This window comes from Phalacrocorax aristotelis, chromosome 5 (assembly GCF_949628215.1).
Source record: "Phalacrocorax aristotelis chromosome 5, bGulAri2.1, whole genome shotgun sequence".
Classification (NCBI taxonomy): domain Eukaryota; kingdom Metazoa; phylum Chordata; class Aves; order Suliformes; family Phalacrocoracidae; genus Phalacrocorax; species Phalacrocorax aristotelis.
This window is the reverse complement of record NC_134280.1, coordinates 40,165,149-40,191,052: the sequence shown is the minus strand read 5'-3', so window position 1 is coordinate 40,191,052 and position 25,904 is coordinate 40,165,149. Positions and strand designations below refer to the sequence as shown.

The following is a 25,904-nucleotide window of genomic DNA, read 5'->3' as shown; positions in this document are numbered from 1 at the left end:
GGGTGAGTGGCTCTAGGTTTAAATATTTAGTGAGGATGAATGAACTTTATAAATGAGAGAGAGTTCATCTTTAGAAATTCAGATTTCAACCCAGAGCTTTTTATGCCCTTTCGCTATGCATTTCTCTAGTTTTATGTGTCAGGGCAAAATGTCTTAGTTTAAGTGCTTTGTTCAACTGTCAGTTAACTGAGAGATTTTGGAGGGGTTCAGGGGGGTGGAGATGTTTATATGTTAAAGTGCTATTTCAGTCTTCTGCCCAGCCCCGATTCTCAATGTCTGCAAATGGAAAAGTAATCCTAACTTTTCTTCCGATGAAGCAGCTGGGGCAAGGTTTGTCACAGGTGCGTGTGTAGAAGACTAGTGACAGTATAGTTGGGGGGACTTTTAAAACCAGTCAGTCAAATGTTTACTTGTGGCCACTGAAAGGCCAGTTTTTACAGCCTGTGGAAGACCCTGCTGGTAAAGGAAGGAAGGGTGAAGGGAACGAGTGAGTTGTACTTCTTAATCATTGCATTGCTGTGCTGAAGAAGGGGATGGAAACTTACGGGGGACTTGTTTTGTGAAAGCAGGTGACAATGAGCTTTCGCCCGAAAGGGAGCACTCCGGCATGGCCATTGACCTCACCTCCAGCACACCCAATGGGCAGCATACCTCCCCCAGTCACATGGCAAGCAGTAAGTCTCTTCTTAAACCTGTTGCTTTCTAGCAGAGGGTTTAGGTTAGTCTGGTCCTCCAGGTTCTTGCTTACCCTGGGTCTTAACCACTGCTGTAGGTGTTGCTAATAAAAGAAGAGAAGGACGGGGTAGATTTTTTTTTCCTCTTTTCTTTCTTGTTCATGCTGGTGTCTCACCTAAACATGAATGGGATTACTAGTCTGACCTATCCCAAGGCGGCATTTGAGAGCTGGTCCTTACCTGTTCCAGGTAGGAAAATGCTAGGCTTGACATGTGCTGTTTTGTTTCATCAGGTTTTGAAATCCAAATGGAAGTTGTTGTTGTTGTTATTATTACTTACTATGCTTCCCAAAACAGCTTGAAGTAGCTTTATTTGAAAACAAACACATTTGATTTACAAAAAGGCTTTACTCTGGCAAAAGTATAAAGTTAAAATATCTGGGTTTGATGACAGGTTGTATTTTACTATTCCATATAGAAATTTCAGCATCCTATTCATTACCTCAGCTTTGCCGTGGCAAATCCAAAAGTGGCTGGGGTGATTGGAAGTTTATGGCACTCAGTAGTTGACCCTCTAACAAACTGAAAGGATTTTGGTTTAGTATGTCGGGAGAAATTGAGAAAATGTGGAGATTTGGGAGTCTACTGAGAGTGTCAAGTGCTGATAATATTTTTATGATTATTTTCATGCTCTGTTTTGGAGATAGATAAATGTAGTTTACACACATTTCATAAAACCAACATCCTTTCTTTTTTTTGTGTGTGTGTACAAGTGCCAGAGCTTTAACTGTTGGTTACAAAGTTACAGCAAGATACTCACCTTAAAGTACCGCTGTACTTGCATTCAAAAATAATGTAACATGCTTTGCTTCCAATACACTTCCAGAGGGTTCCTCTCCATGTGAAACTAATTTTCTCTCTAGTGTGTGTACTACAGATACATATCTATCGTCTTAAACTGAGTATTTGTATAGTACCCCACTGAAAAGTGTGAATAAAAAAAAAAAAAGCTTTTAGGGTTGCTTACTTTAAAATACACAGTGTATTGCCTTCACAGTCTTTCGGAATGAGAAAAAGATGTTACCTTCCTTTAAAATTCTTCTTTCTTCCTGCAACTGACAAGTAAAACACAGTTTTTATGAGCCTTTAAAACTGAGGGTTATTATGAAGATCTCCCAATTATATGCATGTTGCTAGAGAATATGATTGCTAATACTCTGGACTGAACTTTATATGACAACCGATCATAATTCAGCATCTTTAGACAATTCCAATCCTGCTGCACTGGGATTCTGATATATTTTATTATGTTATAAAAGTTTTACTGCTCACTTTCTTCATTTTCTTTGTTTCCTTTTTATTAATGGGAAGCCTTCACTGGAAGGGAAAAAAAGCTCCCTGTTTTAAATCTTCTTTACCATCTAGACTAAAAACCAGAGTCAAATTAGGGAATAAAAAGATGTAGGATGAAGTAATGCAAAAATACTTGAGCACAAAAATATTGAATGTGTTAATTGTGTTAACACTTCCAATGATTTTTAAGCTTCGTTAGCTCTTGCAACACACATGTATCTGCAGCCTTGGTGAATATCTTTTTTGTTTAAATGTGTTTTGTAGTACCTCACAGGTGTCTCCTCTGCTTTCATCACTGCTGCTCTGTATTAAGCATGTGCTGCTGTTGAAAAATTAGGGGCTCTCCCTGTGGTTCTTAAGCCAAGCAAAACTCCAGCTTCTTAAATTTGATGTAATTTATTTACTCTTTGTAGGCCTAAGGAAGTTTTGCAGAGAGGCAGTTTGTTCTGTCTTAGACATTGAAGGTATTGATTAGAGGTTGTTGGCTTTTGTGGCAGCTGTTATGTTGGTTCACTTAAGGTTTTTGGCCAAATCTTGAAGGTGGCATGTATAGACTAAATCACCAGGCTGTGCTTTAGAGCTTTCCACCTGTTCTGCGGGGTACAGGAAATCCTTTTAAGGGTTCAATAACTCAGAGGACTGTGACCTCTGGGGATTTTTTGGGGGGAGTTTGTTTCTGGTTTAAGGAGAGGTGGTGGTGGGAGAGTAAGGAGGAATAGCTGTTCAAAATAATTAGTAAGACTTTGGTAGCTCCTGTTGGATCAATGTATTGTCCTTCGTTGTGTGTGGAGGAAGTGGCTGCATTGTATTTCAGTATGGTGTAATTTCTTGTGGAGTCACTGGAGGCTGATCTACTGTTGGCCTGCTGCTACAGCGAAGCCCAAGGCATGTTGTTCTGGCTGGGTAGGGTTTGCTGATGGAGGAGGTGGTACGTAAGGCGATACGTGGATCAGACCCCAAATGTTTCACTCCTGATTTTGTTGCCAGTAATCCCCAGAAGGTAGATGGCCCTATTTAGCTGCGTGTTCGGGATGTGTACCTGCAGGGCAGAGATCTAAGTTTTGACCTTTGTTCTTGTGTTCCATTGAATCGTTTTGAACCACAACTCTTAATTTAGCCTTAATTTGTGTCTGGCTCAAAAAGAGACGAAACTATAAGAAGTAAATTTCTTGGATCTGTACCGAAATGACTGAGCAGTGCTCTCCCAGCAACAGTAAAATTATGTGCTAGGTAAAGAGTTTTCTGTGTTCATTAGCCCCTGGCAATCCATGTTAGTAGGAGTTCTGGCTGGCCTACTGATGTTTTCAGGTTCTATTCCAAAAGGTTTCAGGTTAAATTTTTTGGTTGCTATTGGAGAGTTGTCTACTGCATCCTTTAACCTATTACCATTTTCAAGTATCTAGATAGTATGTGTAGGTTATGGATGGGGCTGACACTCAATTTTCCTTGTGAATGAGATGATCCTGAAAGATGAATCACGGTAAATCCTGTCATAGCTAACTAATGATCTCACATATACCTTACAGTATAGATCTGCCTTTAGCAGAATTCTGTATGTATGTTGGCAGATGCTCTGTTCTAAAATACTTTTTTGTAGTTTTATGTAATCAATGATTTAAAATACATGTAAATAGCCAAACTGAATAGGTTGATAGATCACCTTGCTTTCCTCTACAGCAAAAGACAGATGAGTGCTATACCTGCTGAGTACAGATGATACATTTACACAGCCCCAGATCTGGAAGTCCAGATTTTTTTCTGATCTTCTGTAGGAAAACTGTTCCAAGGGCTGACATGAAGAGCTGGGTGTCGAAGGCCTGCTCAGTTAACATTGTGTTGGTACTGGAGAGTCCCCTGCATCGTCCTAGGCTCCCTTGAACTCAGTCAGGTCTAGAGGAGGGCTTGTCTTGTTGCCTTCGGTGAATGTTGAACTGGGTTCTAAGTGATCAAGAACCTCAGAATAGGAACTGGCATGCTAATTAAAGGCTGATGGCGAATCCTTATAAAAGAGGCTTTAAAAAGAAATAATTCCCACTCACCTACTTGTAATACCATGCTGAGTTCTTACTATAGTTATTTGAGATATATATTACTTTTTGTCCCCTGTAGGGGACACAGAAGAATGTCCCCTTTAAAAACTGCAAGGGGCACTGTTGTTTGGTTAGTTGATTTGATTAACAGTTTGTATAGGATGAAGGATACTTCTCTGAGGCAACTTGCCCGCTATCATATGGAAACTAGTAACAGCAGCTATAGCATCCGACAGTCAGTGACAGAGGAAATTTCCTCTTAAATTAGAGACTTTAGAGTGGGTGTCCTAGATAACTTTCCTATCTTTGCTTTCATAGGCAGAAGGAGCCATTTTATGAAACAGCCAGAACAATCATAAATATCAAACCCAACATCTGATGTTTGAAACTGATTAAAATTGTGGTATGCTTGCAAGGTGTGTTCATAGTAGCTTAAAGTGTTACTAAGTTATGAGAAATAATTTATTAAGAAAATAAGCATTGTCAGCTGACTCTGCTGAAAATAGCAAGGGGATTGCGTTTTCTCCTTGGTGGGGAATGATCGTGCTGTCTGACAAGATAGCTGTTGGGACAGCAGTATTAAGTGTGAGTGATTTCAGTACCAGTGTTTATAATAAGACATTGCCTGAGTTCTCTTTAATATAGTCAATACTGCATTCCCAGTGATCAGGGTAGACTGGGGTGGACTACTAGTTGCGCTCTCTTTTTTTGTAACTTCAAAGCCCCAAATCTTTCTTGATTACTTACCTTTTTCAACTCTAAATCATCATAAAAGCCTAGTTTCATCATGGTTGTGTTGCCCCAAGCAGGAATTTTCACATACCACAACTGTATCAGCACCACATCTGTATAGATGAAGAAACGCAACCATGGAGTCTGCCTTTTGGAATGAAAATTCATAAAATTAGAGGTTGCTTCATGCCTCAGCTGCATAGCAAACAAGCTTTGCCATCACCAGGGTCTACAGCCCAGGCACATGAGGCTGGACCTTGCACTGAGATTCTTTTTGGCTCAGTATGTGGTTTTTCAGTAGGATGAGGTGACGGAGGCTGAGCCTCTGCAGGAGGATTTTCTTTAGGGAAGGTGGTTGAAGCTGAACTGGGCTGGGCTGCGGGGGGGGAACTGAATTAGTGCTTTGAGGCAGTCACTCCCCTGACACGTGCACTGGGGCATGAAGAATTCTGGCAGCCAAACTGCTGTTGCTCTGAAGTGCGGATTCAGGTCTCCAGTTCTTCCAAACATCTTGGAAAGTGTGAAACACTGCATCTGGTGCTACAGACTTGGCCTGGATAACCTCAAGATGCTGAGGAATCTCTTTCCTCAGCTGCCTTTAGTAGGGTAGGCAACATCTATTGGTCTGGGTATCTTTGATCCTACTTTGGTGCAGGGAGGTGGACTTTTGACAGTCACTTGAGATGTCCTCCAGTCCTTTGTGTCTGACTTTCCAACCTTAACAGTTTGATGTTTAGAGAGCTCAGCTGTGGAATTCCATTATGATACCTGATATAGACGTATCTGTGGTTTTACAAGTTGAAGGCTAGTAAAGATGCACTATGCCAAAATGAGCTTAGACGTAAGAGATGAGCTCAGTAAAGTGTGGCAGGGAACTGGTAGAAGTGAGCTACTTTGACACTTGCAGAAGCAATGATGTTGCTTCAGTCTTTTAACCTCAGACGCCCTGAGAATTGCCAGGGAAAAAAAACCCAGGAAAGTTTTAGCCAATGGGCTTAGCTTTCTTGAAGTTTAAGGAGGAAAAATAAAATAATAAAAGAGGTGATGACTGGGCTTTAAGCAGAAATCTAGGTTTTTGTCCACACACATGAAACCGAAGCTCTGCAGAGTAGTTGCACCACTTTTTTTCTTTATTCTTAAAGAAAAAAAAAGTTACATGGAAAAACCCTGCTGGGATGCACCTTAGATTGTTGTACCTTCATACCCATCAGCTTAGATTTTTCACCCTGGTATCATTAAAATCATGAAGTAGTTCCTCTGAATCAAACTCTGTTCGTACATGAAAACCAAGTAGCCGCTGAAACTACTAGGTTTTTAAGTAACTACTGTCTGTAGCTCACACTGCAACGGCGGAGGGTTCCCCTCTCTTTTTTTAATCTCTTCTGTCATGGTCTCTCTGGCATTCCCTATGGAATCAGGTACTCGGCTGCAAAAACATTCCTCTTTCTCAGTGAGTGTTATAACAAGGGTGGAGTGAAATTACCAGTTAATCTCATTAAATAGGTTTTTGTTCATTCCAATGGAAGTCTCCTGAGAGGTCATCTGCTGGGTCTTTGTTGCAGTACACACCTTTCTTAGGGAGCTTCTGTTATTCTCTTGGACTGTCAGGTTTGATTAACTTTTGTTGGTGCACACCCTGCTGTTACAACACTTGGTGCTCTCGCTAGCTTTGTAGTCAGCAAGTCTTCAATGTTGAATTTGGAATTTCAGTTCCTTTTCAGACATGCCAGTGAAAAGAGCAATCTTCATCTTCCTTGAAATGTGGCACTTCGGTAACAGCTGGACAATGAGATACCCATTAGAGAGTGCTCTGTCTTTCCCATCCCTGGCTCTGAGGGAAGGTGCTGCTCCTGCTGAAATTGATGAGTATTTGCTCTTGGGAAATTGGATCAAGGGCTCATTCCCTATTCCTGTGGGCCACTGGCTCTGTCTAGTCCTCTGGCTGAATGACACTTCGCAGGACTAGGTTTTACAGGTGAAAATAAAGCTACCTGTGTCATCGTTGTGTACTACTGTGGGGGAGCAGTGCTTGTTCTCCTTCCAGTGCCAAGAGGGCACCTTGGAGGAGCGATGCTGTTCTAGCCAGGAGGGAAAGGCATAGCCCTCTTCTGCTTTTTCCTCAGTCATACCAGTGAATGAAACTCCTTGGGATCCCCCACCTTGAAGCAGCTCTGTAGAAAATTTAAGAGAAGGCTGTGCCACTGCTCTCTGTATTAACAAGACATGTTGCCAGCCTGGGCGTGGAGCCTGTGCCGTGGCGTGTTGTCCCTTGCCTTGAGCGGTGAACACTTGTTTGGAGTCCAGGAGGCTGACTGCTGCATCCCAGTGCAAGGAAGTAGAGCTGCGATTATCACTGAGAAGCAATGAGGCTTGACAGGTATGGCCCTGGGCTCGGTGACCAGAGGCCCAGTTTTTCTCCCACCTCTTGTCATTAGGGGCGAGTCCCTTCATGTTTCTGTGCTGCTTTTTTCCCCTCTTGCCTTTTTTCTGAATCAGAGAGACTGTAGATCATTCAAGATAGAGGTTTAGATGGCACATGTTAGGCCTTGTCAGAAGTAGGAATTCTATTACGATAGCTGCTTTGCTTCCGGGTTGGTTTGCATTTAATTTTTGCAGACCCATAATGAGATGTGTTTAGAAGTACCTTAATACTAGTGTAGCTTATTTCCTGTCCTGCGCAGGAGTAATTGCAATAGTCCTAAAGCACCCTGTTCCCGTGTGATTACGTTAGAGCAACCACAGCATTTTAACTCTTCCCATACAGCTGAACATTACCAGGTCTGTGTGTGGACAAACCCCTGTTTAGACTGTCCAGCAAAATGTGCCCTTGATCCGGAGCCAGCATCTGCCATATTGCCGGCATCTGCTGGGTCTGTCACGTCAGCCTGTGGCTTTGTAGAGCTGTAATCCCTCACAGGTGGAGTGAAGCTGGCAGAAGCTCCTGCTGTGAGCATAGCCCTGGCTGGCAGGGTCACCTGCAGGTGGTGTTGTGGGTGGGACATTGGAGTGTACCATAAAACAGCAGACACTGTTCCTGGAAAAGCATGGGATTGACTCATACCCCTCATTTCTGTGCTTATACGTCATTTAAACTTCTGTGAGTTAGAACTCCTATTTGGTGGCTTGTTTTGTTTGTGTTTTTTTAACTGACTTCGGCTTTCTCCACACCTCTTATTTTTGACCATGCTTTCCAGTTTTGTGTTTATTTCTTAAACGCTATGTGGCCAAGGCAAGTGCCGCAGAGTTGGTGGTCTCTGCGTGTGTTGTACCCCCTCTTTTATCTCGTGGCTGCTCTGTGTTTGGCCTTCCCAGAGAGGTCACAGAGCTCTCAGTCTCCCACCTGGTGAAGCTGAGATTGCCTGTCAGATGCCTTTGCCCCATCAGGAACAGGGGAACACCTGTAGGTGGTTAGAGGTCAGTCCTGGGGCCAAACTGCACTCCCAGCCCTGGTGTGGAGGGCATGAATATCTGCATCTACCAGCCAGTGGTGAATAAAAAAGACAGCAGAGTAAGTACATTGTCTCCCTGAACAGGTCGGGGTCCCTCTTCTTACCAGGCTGTGGGTTTTACGCAAGAAATCTGATTCATTCCAGACCTGCCTCCACTCTCCCCGCCATGGCTACCCGGAGAAGCTGCACAGACTTTTTTGTTGTTGTTGTTGTGTGGGTTTTGGGTTTTTGGTGTGTTTTTTTTTTTTTTTGGAGGGGGAGAGTATTTTTTTTTCCTCACCTCTTTCTGCTGAGGTGTTGCTGAGGCTTATGAGGCTGTTCTGATTGCAAGTATAGTCACTGCAGTAGGGGAGAGAAAAAGGGAAGATTAGTGGGAATATTCAAGTCCTTTCCCTATCACTGGGCTGGAGAAGGCCTTTTGAAGATTTAGCTCTACTGTCCACCTTGAAGCTTCATGTGGTAGGGATAGAAGACCCAGCTACATCTTGGTGCTGCTGGTGTCAGGTCGTTTGTCCTGGGGGTCTGAAGCAGCTTCCAAAGAAGGTAGGACATACTGAAGCACAGAGAATCCATTCAACTTGTCCACCTGTCCTGTTTATAACCTTTTTTTTCCTCACACCTCTTATGTGAGGAGGTAAGACAGTCCATGTGTCTTCTCCAGCTAATGGGAGATCCTGGGCAGGATTTACAATAGAGGTGCTCCATTTGCAGTTAAACCGCATACGTGACAACGCTTGAATTTCCAATGAGGGATATTTTCTTGTTTATGCCCTTTGTTCCTCCACTTGAACAAAACAAGCGTCATCCTAAAGATATCTATGCTGTGACCTTCAACAGCAGGCTGGAGTCTTCTCAGATCCTTATTAGCCATGTTTCCCTTGCATTCCTCTCAGCCTCCAAAACCCCCTGATTCCATCAGAAGAAAGTGATGCCCTGGTTTTTCTCAAGGGTTGTGTGTTCCCTCAGTCTGTGAAAGTTATGTTGGTGAGTGCCCAAGTCTGTGTTAATTTTTCTTAAAATTACTCTTTGATTTGGGAATGCGCATGTGTGCAGTCATATGTGAATTCACACCTACTCTTTCCTAGTCCCCAGCTCAGCCTTCGGACATTCTATGATTCCCTCTGCAAGCAAATGTGCTCTCTTAGATAATGGTCTAACCATAAAACACAAACTGAGAGAATTTTTGGTAACTATATTTGTTTATCCTCTAAACTCTGGCAGCATGAATTAAACACCCACTTTTGTCCAAAGAGCAGCAAACAGGATGGTGTGAATTCACTTTTGAAAATGAAAGAAGTTGTCTCTTTCTGTATGAAAACAGCAAGTCATTTTACAGAGAAGATATGAGGTCTATTCATTTGGGGAAGAGTAGCTATTCTCTTTAAGTCATGGATGGTTTAAAAGTTTCCAGGAAAGAGTCGCACTAGATTGAAGACCTTTTTCTGGTTAGCAGCCAGGTCTGTGATAAGGGGAGAAGGCCCAGGCAAAAGAAGAAAATGGGGTTTGGTTTTGGAAGTTTTCAATCTTGTTTCTTGAGAAACTGATATCCTGCAGTGTGTGATTTGCCTCGTCCAGATAATGGCACCTGAAAGGGAACAATTAAAAGCAGTATGCAAAACCACAAATTAAAAAGTTTTTCTGTTCCTAGGTATGGCCTCTCTATTGCATGTATAGTATTGTGGTGAGGGGCCTCTCTCCCTGCATCTCTGGAGTTTGGTCTGGCACAAGTGCGGAGTTTGCCCAACAACAGAAATATTTTAGAATACACCATCGTGCCTTCAATTCGCTCAGTGCCTTAATCATCATCACCTTTCAGATGTAGGCATGTCCTAGACGTAATAATAGTTTTACAGTTTAATCTCCCAAAATTGGGTCAACTTTACCAGTTGTTTTGACCTTGTTACCAGCACAGGTGGTTCCTGGGTGTGTTTAATACATCTCCATGCAGCTGTGTGGAACAATCTGAGGTATTGATATTACTTGAAATCCCCTGTTTGAAATTTTTCCTCTAGCTTAAATACACAGGCCTCTCTCTCCATCACTGTTAGGTATTATTCTTTGGATAATCTATTCTTCTAGAGAGTTATGTAATAATATCTCCTTGTTATATCATGCTTTTTCAACAATAACTCTTTAAGAGCTTGACAAAGGATACCAGTTGAAGGGATACAAATGGGTGAATAAAATTATAGGCTGAAGAGGTGGAGAAAAATTAGAGAAATTAGTATTAGTATGAATTCAGCTCCTGTAGGTGGGAGGCAGTCAGCTTCACCGTTTGTGTATGTGACTTCAAAATGTCAGAGTATAGGTAGCTCTCAGGAGTTCAGAAGAACGATGTGCTAGCTATGTATTTAAGGGTCAAGTAGTATATGATGATAGCAGACTATGAGAGCTTTCTGAGTTCTTGCGATCTCTTAAATTTTTCTTCTGTCAGTTACACAATTTCTTTATTTCTCCAGAATCCCACGCACTCGTATGTGAATCCTAAACCAGAGTGTTCTCGAGTATAAATGTTATCGCCAGTCAGCTGCCCCCAAATTAGTTAATACCAAACGGAGAAGGTTGGCAGCTAGATTTAAAAAAAAAAATAAAGAAATGTCCAGCCCTGGCTTACGACAAGCCTGTACATGCGCAATGTGTGTAAATACAAATTGAAGGCACTTTTAAAGAGTTTCAGTCACATATGATAGAGATGTACAGGCTTGAAAAATATTACAATCATGCAAGCCTCATGAAATTAGGAAGCCAAAAAGAGCAGAGGTATGTGAATTGTGCCTTTGCTGAAGAAAAAGCTATTAAGTGCCACCCTTGTCAAATGTCAAATGCATGGGAAACTGTTGTTGGGAGCCAGTCTCTGCTAAGTCTGCTGCTCGCAGAACCTACTTTTTGTTAGATGTTTGTGCAAAATCACCTTGCTGGTCAGACTATGAGACCAGACGTGACTCAGGCTATCAGCATGTAACATGGTTTCAGGCTGCTGTCTTACTGCTTTTGTGCTAAAATGCTGTAAAGAGGTATTTGCTTTTTTCTCACACTTCTGAAGTGCTATGTTTATTTAATGTCATTAGTGCTATTGTTACTTAAATTTAGCTTGTGACTGGTAACCATTAAATATTTATAGAAAAATCGATAGTAGTGAGATTTTTGCAATAGTAAATATATATCACATATGTATTCAAAGCCAAAGCAAACTGCAGTGCATTCCAGGAAATAATCTATAATGATGCTCTGTAAAGTACTTGCTCATCTTCATGTCAAGAGGCTTTATTTGTGTCCCAGCTGCAGCTGTTCTGGCAGTGGAACCCTGGTTGCCTTTTTAACAGCCTAGAACAACAGAATACAGGAAAAAGAGTAAAAATAGTGTTTTCATTGGAGAAAAATGAATGATAATTGCAGTATAATTATCCAAGGCTCCTAAGTGACTGCATATGGGGCGATCTTTAAGTTTTATGTTGCATCTCATAAGACAGCACCCCAGCAACAGACTACTGTGCTAGAAGAAAATTGTGCTAAGGTATCAGTTCTGCTTTGCTTATTATGATTGCTATCATCCCTTCTGTTTTCCGAAACGCATGAATGTTGTTTGGTGCCCCAGCTTGTCATGTTTTCCTTGTCTTTGCTGTGGCACCCAAACACCCTTATGAAAGTGGTGGGGTGTGTGAGTCCCTTTGTGGAATTTCTGATGTGTCTCTTGTTACAAGGTCAGTACTCGGGTCTGGGTGGAGGCAAAACCAGCCCTGTGTTTGAGAAGGGGAAAGTGGTTTTGAAAGAAGGTAGCAATGTGGCAACTGAAGATGATGGGTTAAAACCATTTAAAACCAATGTGTAGTTAAAAAACCTGGACTGTGACCTTAAACTGGCCTCAGAAGCTAGAGTTCATTGGAGGGGTATGGACAAAGGTATGAGATATACAGGATGCCTGACATGCGGACAAGACGACTTCTTCAACTTGGGTCTCTGCATCGTTTTGTGTGACTGTAAATGGAGTAGGTCTTGGTAGACCATCAAGGAGATGACCTGAGTTAATTGTTCTGGCCAGATGTTTCAGAAGGGGGAAAGCTTCCTTACAAGCTGGCGATGAAATTTCCATTTATAATTATGACTGTAGTTTATAATAATAATAATTCTAATTGTATATATAAACAGTTTAATCTACTCTAATGTAATATGGTAACATTTGCTGAGCTTTGGCTGCTTTCAGATAGTGAAAATGTGCTGCTGGTTGTTGGCTAGGATTCAGAAACATTTGTCAAAATTTTGTACGCTATGAGAACAGCAAAATTTTGTGTGGATTAAGCAATTATTAATTCTCTCCCATTATCCATCAGATAAAACTACAACTAACTCATTAACCAAAATTAATTGTAAATAAAGCTGATCTGTTGTTGAGGAGGCTAATTAGAACAGTAATTGTGTAATGATGATGCATTCAATTTCAAAATGCAGATTTAAAAGCTACTTCTTTTGGCAGTGATAGAGAAAGGTGTTCTGAAATTAAGCGGGGTGCTTATTGCTGTCATTCTCTTAATTAATACCACCAGGATTGCCTGTGTTTTCAGTCTTATTAGTGTCCCCCACTCAGAAATGTCCTAATTCTCCTCACACTGAAGCCAGTGGTTAAACTGGTTTATTTACTTCAATGGGAAGAAGGCGCCATGTGGAAGCGCTGGTGTAAGGCATTGCACGCTCCTGGGTTTACTACTGCAGCAGCGCATCTGCATGTCTGAGCTCTGGGAATACTGGCTGAGCTTTGGGATTTGCTACTGACTTGCCATGGAGATAGATCTGGAGTTTCAGGCCAACAAAACTGAATTGTGACTCAGTGTTTTAAAAATGATTGAGTGAGTAATTTTCCATGCAGTTTCATTACAGTATCTTTTTCCCCAAGGATTATTTACTGTAGGTTAACTTCCAGCAGTTTTTCACTGCTGTAGGTAATCTGCAGTTTTCATAAGAAATGTTTAAATAGGATGGTCGTTTCTATCCCAAATTGCCGGGTTTTAACGGTAAAATTAGCATCGCTAGTAAAATCGGCAGTTGTACCTACTATCCTGTACGCACAGTTTCTTGATTTTTTTGTTGTTTTTTTAATCTGTTGTCAAAAGATATTAAATGCTATTATGAGGAGTTGTGGTTTGTTGTTTGTTTGTTGTTTGGTTTTTTTAGCATAGCATGTTTTATTTAAACAAACTACAGTTTGACTCCTTAATAAAGAAATGGGCATTGGAAACAGAATATATGATTCACCTTTTCTCATAATTTGTAACCACTCTACTCAATTTTTTTTTTCTTTCTGACTTGATTTGGAGGGAATTGCAAAGTTGAACCATTGAGCTGATCTTGAATATTCCTGCTAATCAGACTTGAAGGGAATATTGAGCATAAATACATTTTACCTATTTTATTTTTAACTTCTCCTCTGTAAGTTGTTTTTTCTTGTGCTTCCTGGTTTATGGGGAGAAAAACCCTACGAGCATGTTTTAGTTACATCACTAATATTAGAACTGAGTAATCGAGTGGCTTTGGCAGCAGTCTCGTTTATAAATTGTTGGTGGGCAGATGGCTCACCAAGTTGGCATGCCAACTCCAAACTTTCACAATCATGAGTCAAGTTTTAAATCGCAAGATTGCCTTACATGCCATGAGATTTTTTTTGTGTGTCTGTGTGTGTGTTTAATAAATGTAATTCTTAATGTACCTTCTCATTTCTAAGCTGTGTTTTGCACTGAAGCATGGCTTTTCAGCCATCTCTGGGTTTAGGAATGCCTTTTTTCTAATTTAATGAAAGTGGAGACTCTTGTAGTCACTTATCTGAAAATCTTGCTGCTAAGAAAAAACAGTAAATACTGGGCTAAGAGACATAAAAGTGACACTAGGCAATCCTGGCTAATGTCAAATAGTTCAAATGGTTGAGATCATTCACAATTATACTTTTAGCAACTGCTGGTTTGTGGGCACAATAATTTGCTGATATCTGCAATCCTAAATATGCAAATCTGTGCCAGTTTGTTTGTTTCCTGAGTGCAAGGCTTAAGTCATTAGGTGACATAAGAGTACAAATGTTACATTTTGAAATGCAAGAGTGAGTATTTTCTGTAAGCAAAATGTAGCAATAAGAAAAGAGAGCTGAGCTGGAGAGCTCAGCTGTTCTCAGGGTGAACACAGTGATGTTCCAAAAGGGTCAGATATTGATCCACTTGAGAATTTGAACAAATACTACTGGAAGGATTTTTTTATCTTTTTTGTCTTTTTAAGCTATTCCTTCAACTAAAATTAACATGGTATATGTGGGTTATAATGCACTGTGGGACCTGTTATAGAATGATAATTAGACCTTATTTCTAAATTATTCCACACCAAGTATGCTGTTATAAACGCTAAACAACTGCTTTTCATCCATAATCATGTAATTGGTGTGTGCAGCTAATTAGTGTGTGTTCAGTTTAGGCCCAGATTTTTTGGAAATGTCTCCTGTTCTGGTCCTGATTTAGCAAAGCTCTTAAACAGATGATTAACTTCCATTGGCTTTAATAGGACTTAAGCACATTCTTAATCAGGGCCATTGTGTCAAATCATGTCTCTTGGTGACAATCAGAACAACCTGCCAGAGCCAGAGTAAAAATACTGTAGGTTCTCTTTAAATTTAGATTAATCATTTCTTTAACTTGTGAAGCATTTTGTTTCAGAATCTGAAACTGTAGATCTTTTTTCTTTTTCTTTTTTTTTTAAAGCAAAAGGTTATTGTCACAATCTAATTGTATATACAAAGTGTAACGATTTTAAATAGCTTGGCAGGAGGCTGTTTACATCAAATCTACTCAACACACCTTTGAGATGGAGAAGAAGAAAATATGCATCTGAGTGCCTCGCTGGAATATAAATGTCAGCACTGATAGATATCTATGATAGAAAATTTGTGTGGGAGTAATAATTTAGTAATAAAATAGGTCAAATTAATTCCTGTGCTGAAGGGGATACCTTACAATAACCATTTTGTAATTTTATGTTTGACAGTTTGCTCTGCATTATGTGGATAGGTGGAGCTGAGATAATGTAATCCATTTCCAATTGTAAACAAGATTGCTTTAAGAGCTGCTGTAGTAAGATGCATGTTGGCTGACTTTAAGCTGAAAGGTAATTGCCTCTGAATATTAATGTGCATGTGGGGATTTTGTTTTTAATTCTGGGATTTCATCTTTGCCCTATAGCAGCTCTGAAGAGGCCCTTGTTTTCCCAAACCCCACTTTGCTACTAATTGAAGCTGATGGCAAGTGTTGTGCTTTGGACCCTTTGCTTTTATTTTATGTGGCCTGTGTACCTTGGAGAATGATGCTTTCTTTGGCTGTGTTCTTTTTTTGTTAACTATCTTTTGAGTAGATGAGGTGTTTTGGAGATGCTCTTGCTGTCCTACAGCAGCTATGTATATCTAGTTCCTGGGCTAAGGGAGGAGTGCCAGGCTGTTAGAAAGGGCAGAAGTTGCTGCACAAATTGAATTGTAGCCTCTTAGAGAAATGAGAGTTCAGGTGCAGATCCTGTGCTGTGTAGCTGGAGAGCTTCCCCAGAAGTAATTTGGGACCTGATCCAAAGCCCATTGCACTCTGTGGGAGATTCTCCATCTTGTTCCACACACTTTTGGAGCAGACCCCTATCATGGGGGCAAGCTGTAGGTAGTGAGAAGCTTTATCTGGGGGAATATCAGCTGGCTGCATATGTATATGAAATTGTTTTAGGCATGGAAGAGAACAGCAGATTACAATCAAGTTGCACCTTGTCTTGCCACTTAAATTCTAGCACTTGGCTTCTGTGAGCTGTTCTGTTACCTGCTGCTTACAGCAAGGCTCAGCACTGGGTATCGTGGGATTGGTGTTGAGCAGGGTGTAACTGCAACGCTGCTCCAGAGCAAACTGCAGTTGAATAGCACTGCAGGAGCTTGAAAATATGTTGTGTGCCAGGTTTTAACCTGCACGTGCTTTAATGGCACTGGATATGTGGGCTGTCATTAGTTGGGACTGTTTAAAGATGTTATGACTGGCAAGTGCTTCACATGCCCTTCTAGCAGAGATGACTATTCCTAAGGCAAGCATTCAAAGCAGAGTTCAACGTGCCTTGTCCTCTGTGGCAATGCCAGCAGTTCTTCTAAAAAAGAGAAACCAAACAGCAAAATGGGGTATTTTTAGCTCTGATCGATTCACTGATCCAGTTTACTGCATGGTCTCACGCAGTGAGAGAGAGGTGCCTGAGCAGGGGTGGGAGCTCCTGGTGCTGATGCTTCTGCAGAGGCAAAGGTACGCTGAACTGTGATAATGCCTGGAGCTAACAGATCTCTAAATTGTGTTGGTCAAGGAGGCAGTGAATTGGCTTTTCTGCTGCCTCTTCCCCTGTGCAAAGGGTGGTCACCTCTTGCAGAGAGGGGGGGCCAGCAGCTGAAAGGCACTGGCTTCACAATAAGCCCTTTTGCAGGTAGCCTTTAGCTCATGGCTCACAGTCGGACTATAACCTTGTATAAAGTCTCTAGTTAAACAGGGGGCTGAAGATAAGTGGTGTTATGGGTGGGAACCACTAAACAGAGCCAGACTTGAATCTTCCACATTCCTGCACCTTGCACAGACTTTGGGGTATTGAGGTCTTTTGATTTATAATATATATTTTTTTTAATTTCCATAATGCCCCGTTTCTAGTGACTTGAACTGACACTTCTTGAAGTCAAGGGGGAGTCCTTGTGGTAATTCAGTCATTTTTGCAAAGTGATGCTACTTGTAGCAAAGCTGTTCTATGGGTGCCTTCGCTAAAAAATTACTTAGCTACAGAAGCATTTGACTGTAGGCTGGTAAACAGAAAAAGTGAGGGTGTGTGGGTTTGTGAATGTATGTTGCCCATTAAGGAGTCTCGCTCTGTGCTGGGGCTGCTTCATTACTATGATAAAAATAACATAAAAGGATTTTAATAACTAATTAACTTCTTCATTAACAGATCAAGCATTGTCTTAAGGGCAGCAGTTTAAAAGAGCCAGTTTAATGAAAGTTGACTGGAGGTATGTCCTGTGGCTATTACAAATTACAAACTTTGTTTTATAATAGCATGTATTTTTCAGTAGCTCCTTGCCATGCTGAAATGTGGTTGGAGTGGGAGAAATAGAAAACTGGCCATTTCCCGGCAGATAGCGATAAGTTTCTACTCAGGCAGAATGCTCTATACACTGTGATAGGTTTATAATTATTATCCTAAGATTGATGTTTTTTGGGGGGAGTGTAAATTTGTGCAGCAGTAATCCATTAAGAAATCAATAATCATTCCATCCTGAAATGCAGTTTCTCTACAACATTATAAATATGCACCAAAGATTTGAAACTCTGCTTGTCTCCCCTTCACCGCCCCCCTCCTCCTGCTTCCCTGAACTCCAAGTTCAATCTCCTTTGCTGCGTTGGAGAAGCAATTATGTGGTAGGACCCCTCTGTTGGAAAAACAAGGGTGGTAGTATTAGCATAATCCTGAGAGACAGTAAAACTTTTTAGTGCGAACTTTGCTTTCTCCCCAGTACCCTTTCAACCACAGGGAAATTCCCCCTCTTCTCTGCCTCAGTTTCATCCCGGGTAGATGGGGATGATGAAGATTCATGCCTTGTTTCTCTGTAGAGGACTGTGGAGAGGAAGTGTTGTGTAAGTGCGAAGTCGTGGTATGTGTATGTTTCCTTTTCCTCACTCCTCCTCATTGAATCTTGGCTCTTCATGTAACAGCACAGAGATTTGACTATCAGAGGCCAGTGTGTCCTGCATGACTTCCCTTTTTGCTCTCAATTCTTCCCAGTCGGCAAACATGTTTTTGAAATGCTCCTATCAGTTATCCCCTGATCTGGAGAGCTGGAAACCTACTTTATCTCAGAGTAAAGGTGTTTGTAGCTGATAAATAGTAGGCTGTATGAGGGTGACTGAGAGTATTATTTACGCTCCTCGGTGGAAGGCTAAATTATATGGAGCAAGGTGCTGGGCCTGACTGGTTTTGATCTTGCAAAGAAAGTTGTGGAGGGGCAAGGAGATGCTATTACTGTAGTAAGAGCCACAAAACATGGCGTACTAGTAATATTACGTTTCCATGTATTTGATTTTCATTCTTCCTGTTTCCTTTTTGTTAGAGCTGGTTGAAAAATATCTCCATTTTCTGTTTGAGTTTAAATTACTATTATTTTTAGCCAGCTCTGGTGTTGATTGAAAAATGGGGCATTCTTTCATGATAGAGTTGTATCTTACATCCGTGATATTTGTTGTCCAGGTCTAACTTCACTTCCCATTTTCTCATCTGCCCCAGTAAAATGCATGCTTGGCTTGGGATGAGTATGATAACTTGGTGACTGCCTTCTACTGCGTTCCTCATATCTTTTTGTTTGAGAATCTCAGGTTATGTCCAGAGATCTGGCAAATGTAAAGCGTGAGTTTTGCTGGTGATCTGGGACATGTATACCTTGGCTTATCAGAGCAGGCCATGGGAATACCCACATGGGTAGAATGACTCACATTTCTGTGTTCACAGGGTTGCATCTTAGGCAGGGGGTGTGGAAGAGCTGGTGATGAGCGAAACTGGACACTTAAAAGCCAAACACTGTTTCTCATCTGTGTAGTTGCCCTAAAACAATCTAAGGCTACTGTCATGGTAAATTACCTTGCTGTAATCCTGTATGGAGAGAGCTTTCATGCATGGCGTGATTGTGGGGCAGCTTGACTTTCACTGGTTTGCATTGGAAAGTGTGAGGTTGTGATCCTAATAGGAAAAGGCCCAGATGCCAGCAAAAAAAGTTGGTCTTGTCAATTGTGTTCAGTAGGTTTCCATTCAGCATCGACTTTTTGTCTGGTGAATTGCTTTTATTTTTTTCTTCTTTAAGGCCATGAACTGCATACCGTCTTGCTTTCCCATCAATAAAGAATACTTCTTCGTTTACCTAAAACTGCTGCTCTTGTTCAGATTCTGGTAGCATATGAGTTTAGCGAGGGCTGGCACTTTGTGGGTTCTGACTCTTCTTTATTCAATACCTTGTAATGTACATCACTTCTTTGTTGGCCCAGGTACTGATCAAGGACTTTTATACATCAACACAATTCTTCATTTTGAAAATCACTTCCCCTCTGCGCCCCCTGCCCCTGTCAGCTTCTGATACAAAAGCAGCAGCTGACTGACAGCTGATATTTGTGCCATCATTTGCCGAAGTGTTCATGCAAATGACATGTGGCTTTTCAGCGAAATAGGAAGACTTTATCACGTCTTTTTGGGTTTTACCCGTTACCATTTTTTTCCAGTGGTTTGCAGAATGATGGGTGCTAAAAGCCCAATATCAGCTCACAGGATGCTCAGTTTAACAGATAGTGTTTTATTAGCTCTCAGTTGCATTTGTCTTTACTTCACAAGTCTCTATTTAGAATTACCTGTGAGTGGTTATTTTCCAGTGTGGTTTTCTAAGACAAACCTTTTTTTGCGTTCTGTTATTGCTGCTAGTTTGTGTTGTTTTTTTTTTTTTTTTTGAACTACTAAAAGCTCATCACCATGTATGTAACTCTTATGAATGTGTATGTGTCCACTGATAACTTGAATGGCAAATTACAGAAATCAGTGTAAGTGGCTCTTTGGAAAGAAAATTCTTCAAAGAGGAATATTTAACAACTTGAACGATTAAGACATGCCATCTCAATCAATAAGTTAGAGTTAATTGGCTGTGTACAAAGCATTTCTAAACAACTTGCCTGAAGATTCTGCGTATTAGGCTTAGAGTGCCTTTCTAGTGAGTCTAGACTGTAAGGCTACTTTCAAAGGCCGGTTTCTTCTAAAAAGTGCTTATTTTCAATATTTTTCTTCTAATTTCCAGACCCCAAAGCATTTTGCATTGTAGCTATGGGTTTCACTGAATTTAAGACAAGTAATGCAACAGGTTTGCATTTCTTCTTTTTTTGTGTATGTGCCTCCCCCCCGCCCCCTCCGCCCCAGAGTATCCCATGCGCTAGTGACTGCAAACTGCTGCTCAAGAAAACAGTCACCAGCCACCCTCAGGCTGTGGGCAATAGCAGTGCTGCAAATGTATTGTATTCAGGTCTCTGTGTCACCTCATTTTTCTATTTCTGTTGCTGTGAGCATTATCAAAGTCTCCCAAGTGCAACACATTGACCACAAGCCATGTGTTAGGGCCAACGGTCCTAAACTGGTAGTTCAACTTTATGCTTGTAGACGTGGCCTAAACCCTCCTGGAATTAAAAGGGGAAAAGAACCCTAAGCTCCTTTATTAGTGCTAGCAGGCTATGGATAAGGTTCGGAAAGGGTACTTCAAAGCCCTTTTTAATGGTGAACAAGCAGCATCCTCTGTACTTTCAGAGAGTGGAGGTGGGAGAAGAGTTCACCTTCTCTTTTATCAAAAGCCACCTGTCTTTGGGATGCCTTACTTAAGATGTTGTAGGCCTGACTTTTAGAGATGGTGTGTATTGCTAGACTATTTGAAAATGGGTCAAGAATGCATGAAGGTGGACTCTTGAAGAGTTGGTCTGAAGTGACTTGGTCAATGAAATGCAGTGAGTCAGCGACTGAGCCACAAAGAAGCAGAAATGCTTGTCTTCCAGCTATGAGTTCACTTCACCAGACTAGCATTTCTCACTCTGTGGGTTGTTTGGAAGTGTTAAATGTGTTTAATGAAGCTCCCTCCCTTTTTTTTTTCCCCTTCCCCCCCAGAATCAAGGTAAACTGTGAGAAAGAAAGAAATCCCTAGCATAAAATCAGTAGAATTAAGTAGTTCAAAGCAAAATGCTTTCTCTTCCTTAAATGTTTGTCCTGGAAATTGTTCTTCCCTTTTGGCCCACCAAAGGTCCTCACCGAGGCATGAAAGCTGAAGGAGGGTAGTAGTTCTCAAATCATCTGAGCAATGCTGTATTCGAATGGAGAAATGCTAAATCTTGTTCAGGCTAATTCTCCCTAGCTCGGTTGGGAAAAGGAGGGGGGAGTAAATCATTGAGTAGGTATATCTTCCATTCAGCAGGAGCTGCACATGATGGGATTATTAGTATTTCTAAACCAAAGCCCTTGACAGATCCTTGGATGCTTAAGGCTGTTGTGATGCTTTACCAGATGGTTCAGAAACTCAGACTGGAATATCTCATTGGCTGGTGCTGAACAATGACATTTCAAACCCACACGTTCATGTGGATTTTCATTTTCAGGAGGATTAAAGCTTTTTGGGATATGGGCTGTCTCTTTCCATATATATGCTCAGTACCTTATGTAGTTTAGATGCTTTTGCAGTGTCTTTCGTAAGTAGTATGATGAATTATAAAGAGCAGCTTGAACTGTTGGACATTTTTAGCTGTATACCTAGTCCAGCAAAGAGCAGATAAGTGTGCAAGTTGTTGCCTCGCTTAATGCAATGAGCATGATGACTGCAACTGCTTTGTCTTGTATCTGGTAATTATATGAACAGGTGATTATGCCGAAATGTGCCATTTTTGATGGTGTATCCCTCTGTTCTTTTCATTCTTCAAATCTTGTCTTTGAAGCCCTGATCCTGCAAATACTAATGCATTGGCATAACTTGTATCAAGTGGAGTGTTGATGTTTATTGCTGCTATGAGTTGAGCTGTTCAGTCCTGACTCTATGAAGTACTTCGGATGAGAACCTGCTGTTCTGGGGGAAACAATCAAAGGAAATGGGTTGGTTTTTACTCTGTTCAGTCCCATGGCATTTTGAAAACAGAATGGAGTGCCCCTCTGGCAAAATTAAAAATTTTAAGCTCAGTGTTTGAGAAATGGAAAACTTATTTCATTGTTAGTGGACATTCTACAGAGCAAAGAACCAGGATGCTTTGCTGACAAGTCTGAGAGGATTTTCTTTTTTCTTTTTTCTTTTTTTCTGCCCTCTCTTACTCTTGATAACTATTAAGAGAAAAGCATTGGTGGGGAAAGAGTTTGGTTATGTTGAGAAGAAAAAGGACATTTTGTATAATTATTTTTATGTGTTAGACTGGTACATTCAATCCCACTGTTCTCCATGTGATTCATCCTATTTGTACATGACTGTTGCACAGTATTAAATAATGTGAGGGGTGGTTTTTTGTTTTGTTTTTTTTTCTGTTAAACCAGTATTCCCTTAGCTTGTCACAAAAAGCTGACACATGTTGGTTCTTCACTCAGGGAGTTCTGCATCTGTCGACACTTCAGACATAATCAGTTTAGATTTCAGCAGCTGATTAGTGCTCACCTCTAACCAAACTGAGAAGCTGCTCCTCCAAATGGTAACAAATAATATCCTAATTAGTCCTCCACATAACGATAGTGGGAACCTTAGCTGAAAGCTACTGATCTCGGAGGCCTTTCTGTTCTAGTCCACTGGCTTTGCAGACTGATGTATCAGCATTTATGCTGAGTTTTTATTCCCGCTGCCTCAAAATGCCTCACAGAGCAATTAATTATACACCTGAAGATAGGCATTAGGCAAGCAACAATATTCCACACAGTTCTGAACGTTTCATTAGTGCTGGTTAACTTATGTACAATTATGAAAGCAAGAGAAGGAATGCCGGGCAGGACTCCAGGATTATCCTATAGTGCTTGTTAGATGTTAAGTGTCCCTGTGAAGCTATTTGACCTGGCCAGCCGGTGCAGATGAGCATGGCTCATGCTGCCTTAAATATTGGTTTGCTCAAAGCAGGAACCCACAGAGTGAACGGAGCAGAAAATGAAGGGAGGAAGACAATATGGAGAGTGTCTCCTCCGTACTCCAGTAACTGGCTGGTTGTGACAGCACCAGGTTTTACCAGGAAGTTTTAAATGGGTTTATGCTTTTCTGACTCTGATTAGCCAGTTAGCAAAACATGCCCATCCCTGTCTATTAAACTCTGTGTACTTCCTCTTAGCTAACACTATTTTGCACAAGTCTGGGATTTTTAAATAAATAAATGTCCATGAAGGCGTAACTTAATAAATACCACTCACAGGGATGGCACAATAGCCCCTGGCATTTCTCAGGGCAAAAGCGATATGGGCAACTATAGCTGGATTAGTGTGACCTCCATAGTACAAAGAACTGAGGAAAGAAAAGAGGGGGAGAGGATGGGGGGAAAACACCCTAAGATGCCTTCAGGATCATGTGCAACCAAAGTCATCCAAAGACAGGCTGAGCATGCTGAACACTAGAGTGCATTAATATCCAATACTTTTAAAAAGGAAGTTTTAAAATGTGAATTGGATTTTCAGGTTAGATTCAATAACTTTTTAAAACTCTGCTTAAGTTTGAAATTGAGAACCTATTTTAAAACATAAATTGACTGTAACAGAAAAATCACTTAACACCAAAAGCGCTGCTTAAATACTTGCTGCTGAAATGTTAAAGAATGCCTAGCTACTAAAATTGGGCATGTCACAAAATCAGCACCTAAAAGCAGAGCTTGTTGCTGAAAATGCATTATTACTGTAGTTGTTGCTTTTTTCTGTTGGTACAGGGATATTTTCTTCACTTTATTTGGAGTTCAGTCGAAGCGGGTAAGACGGCTAGGAGATGAAAAAGCAGAAAGATTTGTTCTTCTCTGCAGGCTGGTGAATAACAACTGGTTTGAGAGGTTGAGGGCAATTCTACTTTGTGCTTAGGATAAGGCTGACATAAATAATGATCTTCAAAATCATCTAGGAAATTAAGCTGTTAATTATCTTTAATATATTAACATGTAAAACAAATGTGTGAATAAATGAATGTTAAGCTCTTTAAATAAGTGCACAGTATATCCCCTTAGGTAATAAAAAGAAGTGCCTGATCTACTATAAACTTTTTATTTGCAAAGTCACTGGTCTCTGTGGCTACCAGTTTTTGTTTAGAAAACAACTGAGAAGTCCAAATGTGAAACAAGGTTAAGCCACGGTAGTTAAGCTGAAGTTTCTTGGTTGCTTTTTTTTAAACCCCAAATTTAAAAGGTGATTAAATCACTTGGTTATTAATTGATTCACCATGTCTTTCTCTTTAATAAAATATTTTTCTTAGGTATATTCTGCTTCTTGTTTCTAATGTATCTAGATTTTGGTAGAGCAGCTGATATGCTGTTACTGAGAAAGTTGGTAGTTAAACTAAGAAGATAGAAATTTATATGGCTATTATAAAGCGCATGAGAAAACATCTAAATGGAAGATCATGGCAGGCTGTAATAGATGGGAATTATCAGGCTACAAGGTTGCAAGCTGCTTCTGGTTCACTCTCAAAATGGATTTGTCTCAAATATTCATTAATGAATTGCCATTAAAAATGAGGAGGTACTGATGTGTCTTCCAAGGCAAATCAGAAGGCAATATCAATGTGAGAGAGAATCAGAAAATTGTGCAGAAAGAGTTGATGCACTTGGGCTGGAGCAATGAAAATGAGATGAAACATGATAGTGCATGGTGCAAGGTTGGATACACAGGGATTAATAGGAATTTCTGTTGTAACCTGTGTGCCTGAAAATGATGGGAGGAAAAAGATCTGAATGCTTTTAGGTGACACAAAATGTCTGTCAGGCATCAACACGATACAGTTACAAAAAAGGCACGTGCCGTGATGTGATATTGCAGGTAAAGCATTTCCAATGGAGAAGGGAAATGTTGACGCTGTTTTACGAGCCTGAGAATCGGGGTAGCTTAGCCCACGCAGAGGTCTGCACTTCAGCGACTAGACATCTTCCGTTTCATGAACTCCCTTTTAAAACTAGTTCGGGAATCTCTCCTCTCTGCCAAGAAATGAAGGTGTATTCTGACAAGTCTAGTCAGCCTGATAAAACTTTTGAAAGGGCATGGGATTGGGCCCATTGAAAAGCACAGGAATGGGTAAATATCAGATAGGGTGGCAACCCTTAATTTATCTTTTTAAACTTAAAAAATTATTACAAGAAGCAGCAGCCAATGAATAAAACAAAGTTACCCTTTGCTTCTGCCGGAATGTGGGCAGCGGTCTGACACATTTCTGAATGGGATCATGCGGCATGATGGCCTGGCAGTGGAGGGCTGAAAGTCACGTAGGACAATGGGGCACATTTTCACTTTATAGAGGTCACCAATTGTGTGGCTTGCCTGGACTCATAAGCAAGGCCTTTCTCAGCCAAAACCAGCACACTCATCTTCTCAAACTCTCACTCAAAGGCTGATGGTAGTCCCTCTCTGCCCAGAAGTCCAAGCCAATGCTTGCAGTGTCTGTGCACATACACAAGGTCTTGCTTTTCCTGGCCCACAGTTCAATTGTGCAGCAGCAGCAACATCATTTCCATGTACTTTTCATGACTTTCTGCAACATTAGCGTGAGTTTGCTACCCTGTTGATTGATGTGAGATCCAGGAGGAAAGCCAAGGTTTTCCTTGGTAAGACCTATACTAGGTCTATTTCAAGGAAGCAGTTGCTTACAAGAAGCCCCGAGATACATGGAGGCATGGTTATGAACTCCCTTTAGTTTGATGAGATGTTCCACGTTTTACTGTAGAGCTGGGGGCGCTTGGAGTTAGTGAGGACTTAAGAGTCTGTTTCTTCTTTTGTTTTTGCTGTGCCACAAGGCAAGGCAATGTAAAAATGAAAATCTTTAGACATTTGCATTTCCTCCTTTCTTTCAAGAGGAAGGTGAAAGAAGGAAAGTCATCTCGCTGAGCGGCTATGGAAGGAGTCTAAATGATGTGGCGTTTTGGCACTGTTCAGTGTTG

The 25,904-nt window shown here is 40.9% G+C and overlaps 1 protein-coding gene across 12 annotated transcripts in view; it reads left to right on the top strand.

The window, feature by feature from the left end:
- The window catches only part of IKZF2 (IKAROS family zinc finger 2), a 114,979-nt gene that overhangs the window by 3,275 nt on the left and 85,800 nt on the right, over positions 1-25,904 (top strand). For 11 of the 12 annotated variants that reach the window (XM_075094055.1, XM_075094058.1, XM_075094050.1 and 8 more), the window contains one exon: positions 570-674. In XM_075094055.1, coding sequence (XP_074950156.1) covers positions 570-674 — 105 coding nt within the window. Of the gene's footprint in view, positions 1-569; positions 675-17,206; positions 17,270-25,904 lie in introns of those variants that run through there. The other variant, XM_075094062.1, reaches the window with a different exon arrangement.